The sequence below is a fragment of a genome, unplaced genomic scaffold, assembly GCF_019419815.1.
Source record: "Pyrus x bretschneideri cultivar Hongxiangsu unplaced genomic scaffold, Pyrus_bretschneideri_v1 Contig13, whole genome shotgun sequence".
Lineage (NCBI taxonomy): Eukaryota > Viridiplantae > Streptophyta > Magnoliopsida > Rosales > Rosaceae > Pyrus > Pyrus x bretschneideri.
Window position 1 is genome coordinate 8,213,165 of NW_025999424.1, and position 20,882 is coordinate 8,234,046.

The 20,882-nt window shown below is 35.7% G+C and overlaps 3 protein-coding genes across 3 annotated transcripts; all 3 read left to right on the forward strand.

Annotated features, from left to right (window-relative positions):
- Positions 1-2,181: 2,181 nt before the first annotated feature.
- On the forward strand, positions 2,182-3,659 carry LOC103951817 (cytochrome P450 724B1-like). The gene is made up of 4 exons (XM_048578743.1): positions 2,182-2,588; positions 2,703-3,027; positions 3,145-3,297; positions 3,591-3,659. Exons 1-4 carry the CDS (start codon positions 2,368-2,370, stop codon positions 3,657-3,659), a joined length of 768 nt encoding a protein of 255 aa, XP_048434700.1. The 5' UTR covers positions 2,182-2,367.
- A 9,101-nt stretch (positions 3,660-12,760) lies between these two features.
- Positions 12,761-16,021, forward strand: LOC103951786 (probable cinnamyl alcohol dehydrogenase 1). Its single transcript, XM_048579285.1, has 6 exons — positions 12,761-13,003; positions 14,044-14,157; positions 14,252-14,482; positions 14,875-15,160; positions 15,328-15,478; positions 15,566-16,021. The coding sequence occupies exons 1-6, from the start codon at positions 12,909-12,911 to the stop codon at positions 15,760-15,762; spliced, it is 1,074 nt and encodes a 357-aa protein (XP_048435242.1). The 5' UTR covers positions 12,761-12,908; the 3' UTR covers positions 15,763-16,021.
- An 841-nt stretch (positions 16,022-16,862) lies between these two features.
- Positions 16,863-19,302, forward strand: LOC103951815 (probable cinnamyl alcohol dehydrogenase 1). The gene is made up of 4 exons (XM_048578744.1): positions 16,863-16,921; positions 18,390-18,620; positions 18,830-19,115; positions 19,261-19,302. The coding sequence occupies exons 1-4, from the start codon at positions 16,863-16,865 to the stop codon at positions 19,300-19,302; spliced, it is 618 nt and encodes a 205-aa protein (XP_048434701.1).
- Positions 19,303-20,882: the final 1,580 nt, after the last annotated feature.

Consider the following 20,882-nt stretch of genomic DNA (forward strand, 5'->3'; position numbering starts at 1 on the left):
AAGGTAACCTTTTATAATTAAACATCGTTGATGTGACTTAATTCTAATAGCATGCATATGTTAAAGACTTTTGTATTAGGGCGTAAACGCCGCACTAACAGATATGATACATGTGAATCTTTCCCTTCCCGGTCATGTGCAGCAAAAGGAGGCAAAAAAGAAAGGAGATGACTATATTAGATTAAAGGGGAGCGTTATTTGCAATTTTCAGAAAACTTCATGCCTCTTTGGAAGTAGTATACGTATAAATAATATATTTTTTAACACTTTTCAGAGAAGGGCAAGAAGCTTTTTGGGAGTGAAAATAGCAGTGCCCTAAAAATACTGGTATCAGATTTCAAGTTTCAATTTAATTCTTCGTTTTTGCAAGAGTATATATATATATATATATATATATATATATATATGATGATTAGCTCTTCTCCTCCCCAGTGCTTTTGTTTGGAATGCTAAACTGACGTTCTATGAAGATCTATTTGTCTTTTTACATCCATGTGTTTGTAATTAGGCATTTTTATAAGTACTAAATATATAAAATAAGCATATGCTCTTAATCAGTGTAGCTAACAAACTTCACAAATAATCTACGGGGGCTTTGAATTTTAGTCGACCTTGATCCTTGATACAATATGATAAGTCAAAGTAGAAACGTGGATTAGCCGACCTTGATCCTTGAAAGATACTGTAACTTGTGTTATCATGCAATGACATTGATCAATATAGCTTTCTTTATGTGCTTAGGTATAAGCCTAATTGTCGCCCTATTAAATATGCGAAGCTCCTTCTCTCCTGCCCAGCAGGTGGGTAGGTATGTCGCAGACGAGAGATTTAAGCACCTTTTACATGCTATAATACTTGTGGAGAAAATCATAGATTTAAGCATTGAGTGTTTAAACGGTATTTCACATGTTATAATACATGTGAAAAAAATAATAGATTGTTTTGTTCCTTCATTTATTTTATGATACGTGAAGTACCTGCTTAAATACCTAACACTATGAAAAATTTTACGTCGCAAACAAAGACTCAAAGCTTTTGTGTGACAGAAATTTGGGTGGTGTGACTGGTGTTTGTATGTAACAATGAAAAAAAAATGTAACAGAGAGCATGCGTAAGCATGTATGTCGGGAACGTTGATTTGGCAATTAAGTAAACTTTTTAATTTTATGTAGAGAATTGTTAAGAAGGTTCTTTTAAAAATTGGATTCTCGACTCTCTGTAATTTCATATTTTTTTATCAAAATATTTATAAGATGGACACAAAAATTAATGTTAAATTGTGAAGTGACAAAAAGTATTATACTTTTGAGTCTCTAGTTGGCATTCTCTTTTATGTATTAAAGTGTGCAACATTTTTTGTTTTTTTTTTGAAGAACAAATGTGCAACGTTTTGTCAGATTTCAAATCCATGGAAAATCGAACTAGACCTCTAACATAAGAAAATGATATATGCACTCAATTTCTTCTTTTTGCACATATTTATTTATGTCCCTTAACTTTTTTGTTTATTTAATTTAAAAATCAATAATAAACAAATATGTGTAAAAAGAAAATAAATTATGTGCTGAAATTACTTTCCTTAACATATGCTTGAACCCATAATCATAAAAGCATCTCTAATGTATTAGAGATTTAGAACTCCAAATATAAAGTAAAACATCTCCAATGCACGGAATACTTAAAAGTTAGGACTCATATTTGAATTTCTAGCGAAATAAGATTGAATTTTGATTCCAACCATTTCAAATGTGCATACCCAAATGGTTAAAACTGAAATTTAGAACTCAAAATATAAGAATAGGTCTAAAATTGGATACCGCCTTATAAATATTATATGTATTTTTTATAATCACTATCTCGATAATAAAATGACCATTGTATCAAACATATATATATATATGTATATATATTCACATAACTATATATACTCGTCAGATAATAATGCATTAAAAACATATAACTAAATATAAGATTTTGAATTGGAGATGAAAACCAAAAGCGACGACCTTTTTAAAACGCGAATATAAGAATATAAATTGCGAAATGCTCTAATTCTTTTTTACCTTATTAATACAATAATCGTTGTTGTAACAAAGTTGATGGGATTACAATCTCTCCCTCTTCTCTCCTCTCCTCTGTATCCCTAGACTGTGGGTCTAGATCCTAGACCAGCTTACCTCACTGACAAAGTTGATTCAACCGACAGTAATAATCTATGGTATATAGACGTCTAACATATGTACCCTCTCTCTTTACTCTCTCTATATATTATCCGCTTAGTGTAGAGTTGGACACCCATCACCAACTTAGTTCACTATATACTGAACAAGAATCAAACCCCCGTCACTCGAGCTTACAACTTTGTCCATGGCAGGAAGCACTTTTTGGCTTGTTCTTCTAATTGGCTTTTTTGGCTTTCTTTTGGGTCTAATTCTAAACCACTTCTTGCCCTTAACGTTGTTAAGGCTTAATGGTACTGCTCCACCTAGGGGCTCTTTTGGGTGGCCTCTGTTGGGAGAAACTCTTAGCTTCTTGAAGCCTCATCCTTCTAATTCTCTTGGTGCCTTCCTTAAACACCATTGTTCTAGGTAATCGAACATCAATATTGCTTAATTCATATATGTTTAAAAATTATTTGTTTAGTTTATACATAACTAATTAAAGGGTTAGAGTTAAATATGGTTAGTTATGTTTTAATTCAGGTATGGGAAAGTGTTCAAATCCCATTTGTTCTTGTCTCCCACAATTGTGTCATGTGATCAAGAGCTGAACTACTTCATACTTCAGAATGAAGGTAAGTTATTTGAATGCAGCTATCCAAAGCCTATCCTTGGCATCCTTGGAAAATCCTCCATGCTTGTGGCTGTGGGTGACACTCACAAAAGGCTCAGAAATGTGGCTGTCTCCTTGGTCACCATCACCAAGACCAAGCCTGAGTTTCTTAGTGACATTGAAGCCACAGCCATTGGCATACTTCACTCTTGGAAAGATAAATCACAAGTCATCTTCTGTGAGGAAGCCAGAAAGGTATTTTTGAGTTATATATTATCATGGATTGGTATATATTTTTCTCTCTTTCTTTTATGTTGATCATATGGTTTAATTACACAAATATTAATTATTTTTGGTTCCACATGCATGCAGTTCACATTTAATGTAATAGTGAAGCAAGTGCTAGGTTTAACCCCAGATGAGCCACAGACTACACAAATTCTTGAAGATTTCCTGACTTTCATGAGAGGGCTCATTTCTCTTCCTCTCTATATTCCTGGAACTCCATATGCTAGAGCTGTTAAGGTACCTAATATACGAATAATGTTTTATGCGAACTTGTTTTGCAAAACAATGTTTATTTTGCCAAACTGTGAATCAGAATCATAAATTTAAATAAAAATCAACATAATTAATGATTGTAAGTATGTTTATATATATTGTTAAATAGTCTAACAAGAGAACATTTTCCTCCAAAATAAAAGTCTCTATATCTTTTTAATACAAAACCAGCTACGTGTATGGGCTCTCTTCTTGTTTATTACAAAAAAGCAGCTAGGCATGTAGTGTGAGAATTATTATTTCTCTTTACAGGCTAGAAAGAGGATATCTTCAACTGTGAAAGTAATCATAGAGGAAAGAAGAAGAAATGCAGATGGGAGCACTAATTATTGTACTAAAAGAAGTGATTTCCTTGAGGTACTTCTGGAAGTTGATACCATATCTGAAGATGAGAAAGCGAGTTTTGTCTTGGATTCTCCATTGGGTGGCTATGAAACCACCTCTCTCTTGATGGCCATGGTAGTTTATTTTCTAGCCCAATCACCATCTGCTTTACAACGATTAAAGGTAATTAATTACCCAAAAACACTTATCTCCTCTTTCATACAAAGCTTAATTAATAAGTTACATTTGATTAACTTTCTTTAATATATCAATTATTTATAATTAATTTCTCGTTTTTGGCTTAGACAAAATGATATTAATTTTTTAATATTTTATTTTTTGATATACAGGTAGAGGATCAGAACATTAGAAGAGTGAAGCAGAAAGATGAGTATCTGACCTGGGAAGACTATAAAAAAAATCGAATTCACCCAAAATGTAGGACAAAAAATCTCATTAATTTTTTTAGTATTTTATTATATAATTGTTCAAGCTTTATTCTTTGTCAGAGATTTAATTTGCACATTTTTTTTTATAATACTTGCATCCCTCTCACAGGGGATGATCTCATTCCCCACTTACAAATAACGTATCTTTATAGTTGAAATTTCATAATTGGCATGTTAAATCTCTTGACCTTCATTTGAAGATCATCTCTATAAAAAAATCATGCGAATTGGATATCGTTCACTCATCTAAATGTATCAAATAAATTAACGGTGTAGGTACCAAGTAGCATATTCATGAAGAAACCGTTGATTTATTTCATACATTTAAATGACAAAACGATATCCAATTAAAATAATTTTTGTAGAGATGATTTTCAAATGACGATTAGAAGAGTGAACAGTCCTGGTTAGAAAACTTTTATAGTAAAAATATGTTATAAGTAAGTGGGAGAATGAGCCCACCCCCAATTGAAGAATGCAAGCATTTACATGTATGTCATTTGCAGGTCATTAACGAAGCTCTCAGATGTGGAAACGTTGTAAAATTTGTGCACCGAAAAGCTCTCAAAGATGTGAAATTTAGAGGTACTAGTACTAAAAAAATGTGATGACACACAATCGAGCATGCAAACATTTTATACTTTATACTTGCAGTGTGTGACGATCGATCTGTTAATTAATTAAACAAAAAATAAGTGGTTTTTTTGTGCAACTTTCTGCAAATTATTTAATTCCATCTGGCTGGAAAGTTTTACCGGTTTTAAGTGGATCTCATTTAGACCCTTCTCTTCATGCAAGTGCTCTTGAGTTTGATCCTTGGAGATGGGAGGTATGATACATATTAAACTCATGAGTCAATCTAATAGGACTTTTCTACAATGGACCATCCAATTTTCATTAATATGATGTTGTCATCACTACATTGTTGATTGCATCTCTCTTATAAGGGTGAGGTGCATAATTCAAGACTACAAGGACATGAAATTAGTCTATTTGTTACTTTGGCCAGTTTCCATTTAATTTTATAGATGAATTATTTTCCATTCAACAACTTTTGTCAACGAATTAATTTGAACTAGGGACCTCATCAAATAGAGTCAAAACAAGGTGCTATTGGATGTAACGATCGTTGACTACTTATACATGAGCATATGGGCCATAAACAACATGAAGTGTAATTGGTAATGTTTGTAGTATATTCTTATTGATATATTATCTATAAACACAATAATGATAATGTGAAAAACATAATTTAGGCAGAAAATAGATCGCCGAACAAGACCTCACAGGTTAAGGATTATTCAGTTGTCTAGCGGTCCAGTTTTCCTCAGCTGTGCTCACAACAAATTATATGCTCTACAGTGCAATTGGGTAAACTAATTGCTCTCAAATGCGAGAGGGTAAACTAATTCCCCGACACCCATCTGGGTAAGCTTTTCAGTGCAAGAGGGTAAACTAATTGTTCTTTAGTGCGAAAGGGTAAACCAATCCCTCGACACCCATATGGGTAAGCTCTTTAGTGCGAAAGGGTAAACTAATTGCTCCCAGTGTGAAAGGCTAAACTAATTCCTCGACACCCATCTGGGTAAGCTCTCCAGTGCAAGAGGGTAAGCCAGTCCCCCGACACCTATCTAGGTAAGCTCTCTAGTGCAAAAGGGTTAACTAATTGCTCTTAAGCACGAGAGGGTAAACTAATTCTCAGACATCCATCTAGGTAAACTTTTCAGTGCAAAAGGGTAAACTAATTGCTCTCCAGTGCGAGAGGGTAAACTAATTCTCCAACGACCATCTGGGTCTGCTCTCCAGAACGAGAGGATAAACTAATTCCCTGACACCCAACTGAGTCTGCTCTCCAGTGCTAGAGGATAAACCAGTTCCTCGATACCCATCTGGGTAAGCTCTCCAGTGCGAGAGGGTAAACCAATTCCCTAACACCCATCTGGGTAAGCTCTCCGATGCAAAAGGATAAACCAATTCTCCGACACCCACCTAGGTCTACTTTTCACCGGAAATGGGCAAACTGCCCATGAATTTCCACACAACTACTCATTTTGATGTGATTAGTTAACGATTTTCATATTCCACAGATCTTTATCATGTTGTGATGTAGGCGACACAGCTCAAATGATCAAATACTCGAATACTAGCTAAGCAACAAATGGTCAGGGGGGTAGCAGCCGACAACGAACTCAACATCTCGACGCCCCAAGAAGCCAAAACTCACGACCATAGTGACTTTGTGGGTTTATCAGCCTTTTTTGAAGCAACGTGCCCAATAGACGGTTTTATGGCTAAAAGTTTTGCGAGACACTTCAACCAAGCTGAGCAGCCTAAACCGTGGCTCGTGCCACGCTACTTCCTCGACCCATGCTGAGCCATCCCTTGGCTCTAGCCAATTTGTGGCCCTTGCCATACCACCTCCTTGGCCCACGCCGAGTTGACTCTTTGCCCTTGCTAGCCAACATGCCGCACCATCCCAAAGGTTACCCCGCGACAACACCACCCTAAAGGTTTCCCCGCGACAGCACCACCCAAGAAGAAGACAAAGAAAATTAAGTTTTTATTACCTTGGTGTGACACAGAGAAGACAAAGAAATCAACGGAAGACGATTCTTTGCATGGGCAAGCGAAGAAAAATATTAGGGGAGGGGGAACAAATATCCTCTTGCTTTCTCTCTTTCTTGTAGTGATAAATGATTGCCCTCTAAAGTTGATTTAATCCCCTACTTGAGGTAGGCTTAAATAGGCTTTAGTGACGATTTATTTCCCTTTCCTAGAAACATCTAATTCCAAGTCCAAGTATATGCATCAAAGTTGGGGATCTCTACATTTACTGCCCTTTCCTGCTAGCAACCCAGCATGTGTGGGGGCATTTGTAGAGCCAAAAATAATCCCAAAAATCGTGGAAGTGACATGTGGAATTTTTGGACAAGAATGACGAGATTACCTTTGGAACACCAGAATTCCCACGCGCATGCAATGGCTAATAACAGATCAATCAAGGAAAAGTAAAAGGTGATCAATATGGAATTTATTTCATATTCCTTTCACCACTCCTCATCAATCCTGTATTGATTTTATTCAAAAGGTAACTCCCAATACTTCTTGTTTAAATTAGGAGTAATTGCTATGTTAACCATTCTCCTAATAATACCCCTCTTATCCCACTAAAATGCTAAGTCATTTACTACCCGAAAACTCCTAAACACATTCTTTTCATAATTCTAACTTTGGCATCGGAGATTCTTTGGCCAAACCACCCCCCCCCAAAATTCATCATGGGTGCGTGAGGCTTTTGGCCTTAATCACATGTGTTATTATTTTGCAGGTGCATTTTTGTCAAAGGAATAGATGACAAAAATTTACATCCACAAATATGTTCTAATTTAAGTCAAATGGTAATGTCACGTGACTGTGTTTATGGTAAACTGAAAAATTGCTTGTGAGTCTGTTTAAGGATGCTGGCAAATTGCAAAATGATCACGCTAAATTTAATAAGTATCAACTAACAAGCATTGTATAGCACACAACTTGATTGACTGGAAAAAAAAGGTCTCTTATGTTGTTATGTAAATGTAATATATATGTTGCTCATGCTTTGTACGATTCGACTCGAAATGTAGTTGTTTTTGTTGTTTTAGAACTAATAGTTAAGTTGAATCCAAAACTTATGTGAGGAAGACAAGAGAGGGAGAGATCAAACTAAGAGATGGAAAAAATGTTTGATGCGCAAAAAGGAACGATGAAGAGGGAGGACAGGATAGTCATATTGAAAACTCATTAACGGCTACTGTTCGGCGGTGTTTGTGCAAAAGCTATTTTTTTACTGCTTTCGATTTTTGCTTTGAATTGTCATGATTTAAAAAAAAAAAAAAAAAACACACACACACACACACACACACAAAGTTTGCTCGAGTTACCAAACACAAATTGGAGTTAACTTTTTTTTACCCCTACTTACAAAAAAAGTTAAGCAGTCCCAAATCAGTACTTAATAAGTTTTATATTTTTTTATAGTAAGTTAGTGAATAAATTTTCAAAATTTGGTACATGACATCATATATGATAAAATTTTTGACTTTTAAAGATGAAAATAAGAATCTTGGGTGTTTATGGACTCAACAAAACTTCTTTTCTCAGTGAACAAACAGTGAAAAGAGGGCTTTGAGAATGGAAAATGCTTGGAAAAAGTTTCATGGCTATAAGGCTGTTGGAAAATGAAACCCTCTACCATTTAATTAGAATGGGATCAGGGACGGCCCAAGGGCAGGCCATGAATTGCGACCGCCAATGAAGAAGGTATATGTAGTCTAACTTCTTTTAGATTATTTCTTCCATTATTTCATTTTTCATATATTCATGTATGTATATCGTTTAATTGAGATAGTCCTAATAAATGACTTTACCCAATTTGTTATATTAGACATAATTAAACATTGAAACATTATTGTGACAGCCCGTTCCGAATTATTTGTACTGTAGGTGTGAAATGACTATTTTGCCCTTGGTAGTTATTTGTCATTTTGGGGTGATTGTTTTGTGGTTTTGTTGGTTGCATCTGGACCACACACTCACCCACATCCACATCATCTCCTTCCCCCATGTATCTCTCTCTGTCTCGAACTCTCTCTCTCTCTTTCTCTCATTCTCACTTATATGGACGAGACTTAAAACCTTTGCAAACGTGACGGATCAAGGTGGAAAATGGTGCCTTTGTGTTCATGAGGATCATACGAGTTCAACCATACCAATTTCAGGTAAGGAATCCTTCGATTTCACGTCGAACCAGGAATCTCCGATTTGATCACTGTTTATGCACACGTGAACTATTGACTTTCAGGGAATTTGAAGCTTTTAGGAAGCTTAGTGAGGTTCTTAGGAAGCTCAGGGTGGTTCGTTTGGTGGAATTGGATGTCGGGATCGTGAGTTGCAAGTTTGGCCGATTTTTCTTGAATTTCTCCGACGACATCTCGTGATCTTTGGGGCTTTAAACAGGTAAGGAAATGTTCTACAAGTTAAGAGCTTCAATTTGGTACTGGTTTCTTGAAATTTGGTTGAAAAACAAGTAAAATATAAAGATTTGAAAATTTTCCAGTTTTTCGGCGACGGCGATAGTACCAGAAGGGTGCCGGAGAAGATAAGGGAATATTTTGTTAAGTTAACAGAATATTCTTAACGGCACCAGGTTAGTTTTAATGGAATCTGTTAGTTTTCACGGAATATTGCCTAACGGCGGTTAGGGAATCCGTTAGTTTTGGCCGCGTGTGGGGGCGCATAGGGCCGTGCCCTCGTGGCGTGTGGTGCCTCGAAAAATTATTTTAAAAATATGGGGATGTTCATGAGGTTGAGTAGATCATGTTGGTGTATCCAAACATCCCATTTGAGCATTGTATGAGAAGTTATTACCTAGTTTTGGTTATGTGCTTTAAATTGACGATTTTATAGTTGTTTCGCATATAGGTAAGACCTATCCTGAGGAGGAGCGCAGTCACTCGAGTCTTGGGGGCTACGACCCTTCCACATACCAGTGAGTGGGCTTTTGGTTTTCCGTAAATACCTATATACTTGTGGTTTTTCCTAGAAAATGAAATGGAATGTATATATGTTTTAAATGCCATGCATAGCATTTGCCTATTTATTTATGCATTAGTAGTTGCATATATGTTTTATTAGTGCTGCGGACGCACAAGTAAGTGCTAGGTAAGTTTATGGTTTATGATTGTGAATTAGTGGATATATGAGATGCATTGAGAGCTCATAACCTGCACCCCCGGTGTTAATGCTCTCGTCCAGAGTAGGGCACAATCCTTCACATGATGTTCACCTCCTGCACCACACGCTCATCTTGGATCCAAGTTAGGTGCACAGTCCTATCGTACAGACTACTATAGGTGGTTCCGACTTGTTGGTGACCCGCAATTATTCGCCCAGTCTTCACGTGATCATAGCACTTGAGCGTATTTATTTACACCCAGTCCTGTCATACAGACCACTTTAGGTGGTTCCGACTCGTGTGCAGGTATAGTTAGTGAGTTGGGGATTTGAGCTCTAGATTCAGCCGTACAGGTCACATTAGGTAACTCCGGCTGACATGTTACTTGCATTGATTGACATTACCTGGGCTACTTACATTTTATGTGGAGGCAATCAACATGGCATATTTCTGAACATGTTTTCGATATATGTGTATATTCTATTTTCTAGGAAACTATACAGGTTTTACATCGAGGGGTTATAACTTTTGATAATGATATGATTTTGAAAAACTTTGTTTTTGCCTACTCACACTTTCTGTTTTGCGTCCTTCCAGGTTCTAGTTAGAAGCAGCTTTGGTGGTTCACGAGGACTTGACGGTGGTTCTGAGAGAACATCACAAATGTAGGATCACCTTTGGGTGTTGTGTATTTAGTATTTGTTCTTCTGGACTGCACTTAGGTTTTCTGTGCTCTGATTATGTTTGTCACACTTAGTCTCACACTAGTGTATTACTTTAATTATTCGTACTTTAATTGTTATCTTTTGCTTCCACACTGTTCACATGGCTACGTCACCCTCACGCCTTGATTTCGGTCAGGACGTGTCATTATCCTGAAAGGCTTATTTTCAAGATTGACTTTTAGGACAGATCTCCAATAACAATGTCATATAGCTTGTGCAGAACACAACTATGCACTTGTTTCATGCAAGTCATTTTGTAGATTCAAGTATGCAACTGGTTGATATAAATTTTGTTTACAATTACACAAACAAAACATGAGAAAAATAAATAAAAGGGTTGTTAACACAAATGGTCATTGAAATTGAAGATCGATTAAAGTCGCAAATCAATATGATCACGTCATAATTCTATCAAACTTTTTTAGTTATGTGTTGATTTGACACATAACTAAGTTCCAACAAGCCTAATTTTAGGTTTTGCTAGTTTTGGTGCTTGACGTTTTGCTTTCTTTCAGGGGTAAGGTACTTGCCCTTCCACTCTTTGTTTATACTTTTATTCTATTTAATAAATTTATTCCCATCTTTCCATTATCGCATGTTAGAATGAATTTGACTTTGTTGTTTATTAAAAAAAAAAAAGTTGAAAAGGTCATACAAATTGGAAATAAGAGGAAACAGATCCTTTTCGGATCTCTTCCATTAAGATTACCAGATTAAGTGATCTAGATCTTTAAAATTTTATCCAACGGTAAAAAATTATTATAGCTTTTAAGGAATCAAAATAGGTGAGCCGTTAGATAAAATTTCAAAGGTTCGGATTACTTAATTTGATGGCCTTAGTGGAAAACATCTGGAGATGATCTTTTTCCATTAATAATGATATCTACTTCCTTCCATATGGGGTCATCTATGGATAGTGATGTGTTCAGGTTGAGAAATTTTTCATTGTGATGAGAATATGAATGGTACACTACGTGTTTTTATGTAAATGATGAGAAATTTTATTTTTTAAGTTGTTAACTTTTTTATAGTAACACATGGTGTACCACCCCGTATACCGATCATATTGAAAAATCTTCCGTTCAGGTCAATCACGACATATTGAATTAGTACAAATGGCATGAAGAAGTAAGATTTTCTTTCCTCTTATTTTCATTTCCTTCCCTTTCTGCCTCTCATACTTTGCTTTTTGTCTTATTGTTTCTATAAAATATCAATATAAAATATCAATATAAGATATCATGTAGGAAGATAGGAAAGATAAGATAGATTAGAAAATGAGAGAATCCTTGTCCGCAAGTGAACCTGTTGAACTTTGCTTAGGAACAGTGTTTTTCTCATTGCGCTTTAGTATATATAATTTGACTTTGTTGTTTATTAAAAAAAAAAAGTTGAAAAGGTCAAACAAGTTGGAAATAAGAGGAAATTAAAAATTAATAATGGAAAGAAATCCTTACCGGATTTCTTCCATTAAGACTACAGGATCAAGTGATCTGAACCTTTGAAATTTTATCCAACAGTAAAAAATTATTATAGCTTTTAAGGGATCAAAATAGGTGATCCGTTAGATAAAATTTCAAATGTTCGGATCACTTGATCTGATGGCCTTGGTGGAAAAGATTTGGAGAGGATCTCTTTCCATTAATAATGGTATCTACTTCCTTCCTTCTAGGATCATCTATGGATAATGATGTGTTCAGGTTGAGAAATTTTTCATTGTGACGAGAATATGGATGATATACTACGTGTTTTTATCTAAATGATGAAAAATTTTATTTTTTAAGTTATTAACTTTTTTATAGTAACACATGGTGTACCACCCCGTATACTGGTCATACTAAAAAATATCTCGTTCAGGATAATCACGACATATTCAATTAGTACAAATTTTGGCATAAAGAAGTAAGATTGTCTCTCCTCCTATTTTCATTTCCTTCCCTTTCTTTCTCTCATACTTTACTTTTTGTCTTATTGTTTTTATAAAATCTCAATATAAAATATCAATATAAGATATCATGTAGGAAGATAGGAAAGATAAGATAGATTAGAAAAAGAGAGAATCCCCGTCCCCAAGTGAACATGTTGAAAGGTACCCAAGTACAGAAGTCGTCACTACGTACGTTAACGGAGGTGATCACGCATGCTCTTGCGTCACCCAAAAACCTGCATGTAAGTCTATAAATAGTGAAATAGCGTCTCCTATGACAACCAAAACCCAAAAACTTAAACTGTTCACCAAGATAAAAAACCCAAAAACCTAGAGCAAAACGACTTTTTTCTCAACAATCTCTTTAATTTCTTCCCAATTTCTGGGGAGCCCTCTGCATATTTACAACAAATTATTAAGGGTCCCAATTATTAAGCATGAGCTCACAGACGAGTAGTGTGAATGAAAACTGCTTGGGATGGGCTGCAACTGATGAATCTGGAGTTCTCTCGCCGTACAAGTTTACCCGAAGGTAACTAAATTTGTTTCAGTTTTAACAAAACAGAAACCGAAAAATGTGAACAGGATTTTTTTTTTTTTTTTTTTTTTTTTTTTTTGTGGAGTACGTCGATATTTTTACACTAAAAAGAGGAAAAGTTTGGCCTAAGCCACAAAGTGGGTAGCTTAAGTTGGTATTGAATTCATTATCTACGAGATTCAAACTTAAGATCTCTCACTTCCTAGTGAAGAGAAATACCATCAGACTGTAATACTAAGTGGCTGTGAACTGAGTTATATATGTACGTTATTGGATGGCTAGATAAGCATAACTTGCAAGACTAGCCATAATTAGGCATACAACTCACATAAAATACATATTGTTCTTGTATTAATTAAAGACAACTACCATTACGTCAATGACTAGTAGGAGTGTGTATCTATATATATATATATATATTTTGGCTGCGAACTGAGTTATATATGTACGTTATTGGATGGCTAGATAAGCGTAACTTGCAAGACTAGCCATAATTAGGCATACAACTCACATAAAATACATATTGTTCTTGTATTAACTAGAGACAACTACCATTACGTCAACAACTAGTAGGAGTGTGTATCTACATATATATATATATATATATTTTTTTTTTTTTTTCTTTGCTTGATTTCACCTGGTTGATACCAAAACTTTAGTGGTATTCACTCCTTTGAAGTGATCTGCTAGAAGTAGAAAGAAGTATAGTGCCATTCGTTTTTATAAACACAACGCCCTTAATTTGTTATACTGATAGCAATGCAGTCTTTGAACTAATATAAAACATTGGTGTGATATCTTCCCCAAAGTTAGTGGCAATGCAGTCTTTGAACTAATATAAAATATTGATGGAAAATAATTAAGAAATAAATCTCTCATCCTTAGGCCTAATAAAGTTCGATGCAGCTAGATCACGAATTGAAATCCGGATACAATTATCTAAAGTACGCTAAATGACTACTATATTGAATTTACATGCTATATATGTAATATTGATAGTTTTAATTAAACGAAGGTTGAGTTAATGTATTCAGGAATCTTCAAAACGATGATGTTTCGATAAGAATTACGCACTGCGGAATTTGTTATGCTGATGTGGGTTTTCCAAGGAACAAGGCTGGCAACGCCATGTATCCAATGGTGCCTGGGTATGTCGAATGATTTATTATGTTACATATATGATTGTCATTACGTATATTTCCTTGAACTGACCTATGTTGTCTATGATTGATTGTACAACAGACATGAGATTGCTGGCATTGTTCAAGAGGTTGGTCCAAATGTTCACGGCTTCAAAGTTGGTGATCATGTTGGAGTGGGAACTTTTGTTAATTCTTGTAGAGATTGCGACTATTGTAGAGATGGCCAAGAGATTTCCTGTGAAAAGGGAGCAATTTACACTTATAACCATGTTGATGCTGATGGCACGATTACAAAAGGAGGGTTTTCCAGTTACATTGTTGCTCATGAAAGGTTAGTATTCTCCATGTCAAATGTAATGTGTCAACCTGTACTTCTGTATCATCATCTATTAGGATATGTTTAGTTTATGGTTTTAGATTTTGTGACCATCGACCCTGCGTATTTGCAATAACTGCAATGCGAGTGCCTAGACTTACAGTGTCTTAATGCTCAAGAAATCCGGAAACAGTACGAATCTATCCGGAAACAGTATGATATGTTAAATTTATGGTTTTAGATTTTGTGACTGTCGAGTGTCGACCCTGCGTATTTGCAATAACTGCAATGCGAGTGCCTAGATTTATAGTGTCTACATAATTAATGGCTTAATGCTTAAGAAATTCGGAAATAGTACGAATCTGTCATAGATGAGGACGTTAACTTTGTTCTTGAAATTATTATAGGTACTGCTTCAAGATACCAGAGGGCTACCCCTTGGCTTCTGCAGCACCTCTGCTTTGTGCCGGCATTACTGTTTACTCTCCAATGATCCGCCATAAAATGAACCAGGACGGTAAATCACTAGGTGTGATTGGCCTTGGTGGTCTCGGACACTTGGCAGTGAAATTTGGGAAGGCTTTTGGACTAAACGTGACAGTTTTCAGCACAAGCTTATCAAAGAAGGAGGAAGCTCTAAGTCTGCTTGGTGCAGACAATTTCGTTGTCTCATCCAACCAAGAGGAAATGACGGTAAAATTTCACAAGTTGATATAATTGTTTACGGCAAATTGATTCGTGCAATTTAGTTTTGTGTGTGCATTCCGTTTTGTTTCCCATTCCAGTCTTTCGCGACACTTAGCATACGAATTTTTATTCATCTGATTTTGTTATATCGACGATTTTTACTGTTTATGCAGGCCCTGGCTAAGTCGCTTGACTTCATCATCGATACAGCATCTGGTGATCATCCATTTGATTTGTATATGTCTCTGCTGAAGACTGCTGGTGTTCTAGTCTTGGTTGGGGCACCAACCGAAGTTAAATTAAGTCCCATGAGCTTGATTATTGGTATGTTAACACTTTTAATACTCACAACTTTCTTTTTTAAGACAAAAATTATAGATCGTTTTACAAAATATATTGACTATTTATCAGGTATGAAGTCAATTTCTGGTAGCGTAACGGGAGGTACAAAACAGACGCAGGAAATGTTAGACTTTTGTGCTGCTCACAAAATTTATCCAAACATAGAAATAGTTCCAATTCAGTATGTGAATGAAGCTCTTGAGAGGCTGATCAAGAGGGATGTGAAGTACCGTTTTGTTATAGATGTTGAAAACTCCCTAAAATGATGAGGAATCGATATTTCTCTTTGAATTCATTGAGAACTTGGTATGAGGATGAAGAAGTTGGTATGCAACAGGGTTGCGGTTAATTTTTCAGTTTTTGTATTTTTTTATTTTTTTTCTTTTGTTGCTAAGAAGCGAATGTTGCCCTACTTTGATATTTGTTATACGTGGAAGTGTTTGTACTCAATTTTAAGTAACATGTGATGTGAGTGAGTTAGAACTTTAAAGAATTATATGAAATAAATAAATGAGTTTAGCCATATATCACAATAAATTCTTGTTTTTAGCTTGAATAGATTGGCACCACTACGTGTATCGCCAACAATGTACTCATGTATCACATTGAGTTTTCCATTTTTTTTATCACTTTAAAATTTACCTTGAGATTTGATTTCATTTTGCTTTCGGTCCATGGATTAATTAGAGGAAATTTAAAAAGCCCAGTTAAGCAATTGTTCTTCAAGTAGAGGATAAGCAATCCATGTTAGGAAAAGCGGGCATTTGGGCTGATATGTCTTGTAATCCTCCTATTTGTAACTGAGCGCCAGAGTTGAAATTATAAATATGCCTCATACAATTTTCTTTTTGTTTGACTTTCAATTCTTCCTTAGCCCTCTAATTATTTAAAGCGTGACAATTGGCTTTAAACTATCAAATTGTCATGTAGACCGAATAATGAAGAGCTAACTACGTTTTTTTAGTGGATGCGGGTGTGTCAACTTGAGACTGAGTTCGATCGAGTGAGTAGAATAGATGTGGTGGTGGTGTTGAATGCGTTGCTAACTTTTGTATTCAAGCGATCACGGGTGAGGAAGGAACATGTCTTGGCCTTGGGTTTTAGAACCTAAATACAAGGTTGCTAGTCACTGCGAAGTTCAAATAAGGTTCAACTTTAAATGTGCTGAACACTGAGAAATCTGGTAACACCTCATCACCAAGAGGGTAGTGAGATGATCTCTTTCACTAAGAAAACCAATGGCTCCTCGATGGCAAAGACTTGGATAAGTAACTAGCCAAACTCAAAGTAGTGCTATTAATCTAAACTGAAGGAATTTCTCAGTCCCCTGATTCTATAGCTCCAGTGTTATTAATCCAAATTGAAGATGTCGTCAGTTGTCAACATAGTGTTGTTACTCCAATCTGAAGTTGACGAAGCAGTTAGGTGAGTTAGTGACTTCTCAGAGTACGAGAAGTATTAGCATAGAGCGAGGTTTTGCGCATGGTGTTTGTGTGTTGAGTTGAAGAACCACTTCCATTTATAAGGTAGGATTTCATGGTGACCAAGCTAGCTGAAGTAGAATCCTAATAGAACTATATTTCTTCGGTGCTTTTCTAGATATCTATGATATTATCCTTTCACTAAACAAAACAAATCCGCACATGGTCTCGACCACTTCAACTTGAACTAGGATTCTGAACCTAGCCGTCTTATGGATTAAATTCACTTGTTATTTGATCAGTCACAAGTCTTGACTCTTGTAATAATTCGAATCTTACCAATATCTACCATGATCCTTAGCAATTTCAATTTAATTAGAACTCGATCGAATCATTCCTTCCATGGCTGAACATCACCTGACTTGAGAAATCAGTATTGGGCAGAGAACCACAACCTTTTAACCCAGTCATCTCTCTTTTGCCCAAACCTAATATTTAAGGCCAAAACAGGTATGCGTTGAGAAATATGAGTAATCAATGATCCAATCATATTAGATAACAATAGCCTCAATTTTCTCTTCTATTGCATGATTGTGCATCAACCTGGTGGTTGGAAAATAACCATCTTCAGGTGTGAAGGTGAGAGGGGAGACAAAAAAAGGACAGACTGAAATAATGGCTGCATCACATTTTTTTTTTTTGAACAAACGATAATATGCTATGGGAGTGGGGGAGTGGGCTAATCTTCACACTGGGGCTAGTCATAATAATGTGGTTCAAATTCCCTTTTGGCAAGAATCGAAACTAAGACCTTTCACTTACAAGTGAAGAGAAATACTGCTAGACTGTAGTAGTAATTGGCAATGATTGCGTCACATTTGAGTGTTTATGAAAATTTTGTATTGCCAAGGGCCTAACTTAGTTTTTGCCCTAGGATCCTTAATTAGCCGTAACCAGCCCTAGATGGGATGGCAAACAATAACTACGTTTTTCTTATGATCAATGCCCCTATTAATTGCATATTTAGAATTTGAAATTTGGGCTTTTGTGTGAATGGGTACACCGATATCATGGTGTCATGAACTAATCATACAATGTTACATAGCTTGTGCGGGGCTTCACGATAACACTGCACTTGTTTCAAGCAAGTCATTTTGTAAATTCAAATATGCAACTGGAAATGAAATAAATTTTGTTTTCAATTTACACATACGAAATATGGGAAAAAAAAGAAAAGAAAATGATACGGGTAATTACCAAAGGCGGGTAAAGAATCTTACATTTCTCAACTCCTGGGAAGAGACACGGGAATTTGTTATGCTGATGTGGTTTTTCCAAGGAACAAGCATGGCAACGCCATGTATCCAATGGTGCCTGTGTATGTCGAATGATTTATTATGTTACATATATGATTGTCATTACGTATATTTCCTTGAACTGACCTATGTTGTCTATGATTGATTGTACAACAGACATGAGATTGCTGGCATTGTTCAAGAGGTTGGTCCAAATGTTCACGGCTTCAAAGTTGGTGATCATGTTGGAGTGGGAACTTTTGTTAATTCTTGTAGAGATTGCGACTATTGTAGAGATGGCCAAGAGATTTCCTGTGAAAAAGGAGCAATTTTCACTTATAACCATGTTGATGCTGATGGCACGATTACAAAAGGAGGGTTTTCCAGTTACATTGTTGCTCATGAGAGGTTAGTATTCTCCATGTCAAATGTAATGTGTCAACCTGTACTTCTGTATCATCATCTATTAGGATATGTTTAGTTTATTGTTTTAGATTTTGTGACCATCGACCCTGCGTATTTGCAATAACTGCAACGTCTTAATGCTCAAGAAATCCGGAAACAGTACGAATCTATCACAAATGAGGATGTTAACTTTGTTCTTGAAATTATTATAGGTACTGCTTCAAGATACCAGAGGGCTACCCCTTGGCTTCTGCAGCACCTCTGCTTTGCGCCGGCATTACTGTTTATGCTCCAATGATCCGCCATAAAATGAACCAGGCCGGAAAATCACTTGGTGTGATTGGCCTTGGTGGTCTCGGACACTTGGCAGTGAAATTTGGGAAGGCGTTCGGACTAAACGTGACAGTTTTCAGCACAAGCTTATCAAAGAAAGAGGAAGCTCTAACTCTGCTTGGTGCAAACAATTTCGTTGTCTCATCCAACCAAGAAAAAAAGACGGTAAAATTTGACAAAGCTGATACAACTCTTTACGACAAAATGTTTCGTGGAATTTAGTTTCGTGTTTACAAAATTTGTCTTAGCATACGAACTTTTGTTCATCTGATATTGTTATATCTAAGGTTTTTACTATTTAATTATGCAGGCCCTGGCTAAGTCACTTGACTTCATCGTCGACATAAATTGATATTTCGCTTCGAATTCATTGAGAATTGATACGAGGAAGAAGAAGGTGTGTAACAGGGTTGTGGTTAATTTTCAGTTTCTGTTTTTGCTAAGAAGGGTTGTGGTTAAATCACAGGCCACAGAATCTCAACAACAGAATTTCATTAAAGCCGAATCTAACGGTCAAGAGGGTGTCCCCATTTTTTTTGACAAATGGAGATCTCTCCCTTAATGGCTTCCTATATATATGATTTTTAATAGTATGTGAGTGAGTTTGAACTTCAGAGAATCTAATAAAAATAAATAATGAGTTTAATCATATATCACGATAAATTCTTGTTCATTGAATGAATTAGTAACATCACGTGCAACGGTCATGCCAATAATATACTCATGTATCACATTCGTTCTTATATTTGAGCTTTCCATTTTTTAGTCACTTTTATATCGACCTCAAGATTTGATTTTATTTTTGACTTCGGTCTAGGGATTAATTACATGAAATTTCAGGAGCCCAGTCCAGCAATGGTTCATAGGGCAGAGGATGAGCAGTCCATGTTAGGAAAATAGGCATTTGGGGTGATGTGTCCTATAATCCTCCTGCTTGTATCTGAAGCCTTCCACAAATTACTTATTTAAGAAAGTTGAAATTAGAAATGCTTCATGAACTTACAACTTTCTTTCGATTTGCTTGTTCAACTTTTATTTTATTCTTAACTCTCTAATTATTTAACGCGTACCAATTGGTCCCAAACAACTGTCATATTTTTTATTTGTTCTCCCCACTTGAATGAACAAAAATAACTCTTAATTTGATGAAAAAATGTAGCACTATAAAGCAAATTGACACATTCTAAAAGATTAGTAATTGTCATAACCAAATTGAAAGTAGAGAGAACAAATCTGAAGACTCAAGGTCATGTTGCATCCCTAAACTTTTCCCTTTTAAAGCAGAAAATAATTCGAAACTATTTTGTTTAGAAGTATAGTGTACCAGCTTCTGCCTATTTTGATTTCAATCCAACCCCAACCCCAACCCCCACCCCTTAACTCTTTTTGTTGTTCGACCCCACCCTGGCAACCCTTGGATAAAGACCATTTTCCACCATACACGCACGGGTGTGACCTGCATAAAATTTCCTTCATATTAGTTTTGCCCACGAGTAATGATTCTCTCATCTTTCTGGGACCACAAGGATTGCACGTGCAATCACTCACTTCATTACTTCTAATCGTTGTCACAACGTGCAATCACTCACTTCATTACTTCTAATCACTGTCACAACTTAACATTATGTTTGGACAAAGGGAAATAAACTTAGAATTTAAGTAAAAATCAGAATTTATAAATTGACATGTATCAATTCCCTTGTTTGGATTCATAAACATAGAAATTTAAAATTTCAGCTTGGAAAAAAAAACTTAGAGTTTGGAATCTCCAATTTCCGAGTTTAAATTATATGTAAATAAGCGCCATTTCTTAATTTTTATGATTGAGAGTTTAAAATAACAAATTTCGTATTCAATTCATTGTTCTTTTAGGTTAACCAAACAAGAAAATTCACAAATTCTAGAAAATAAAATCTCGTCATTTCAATTTCT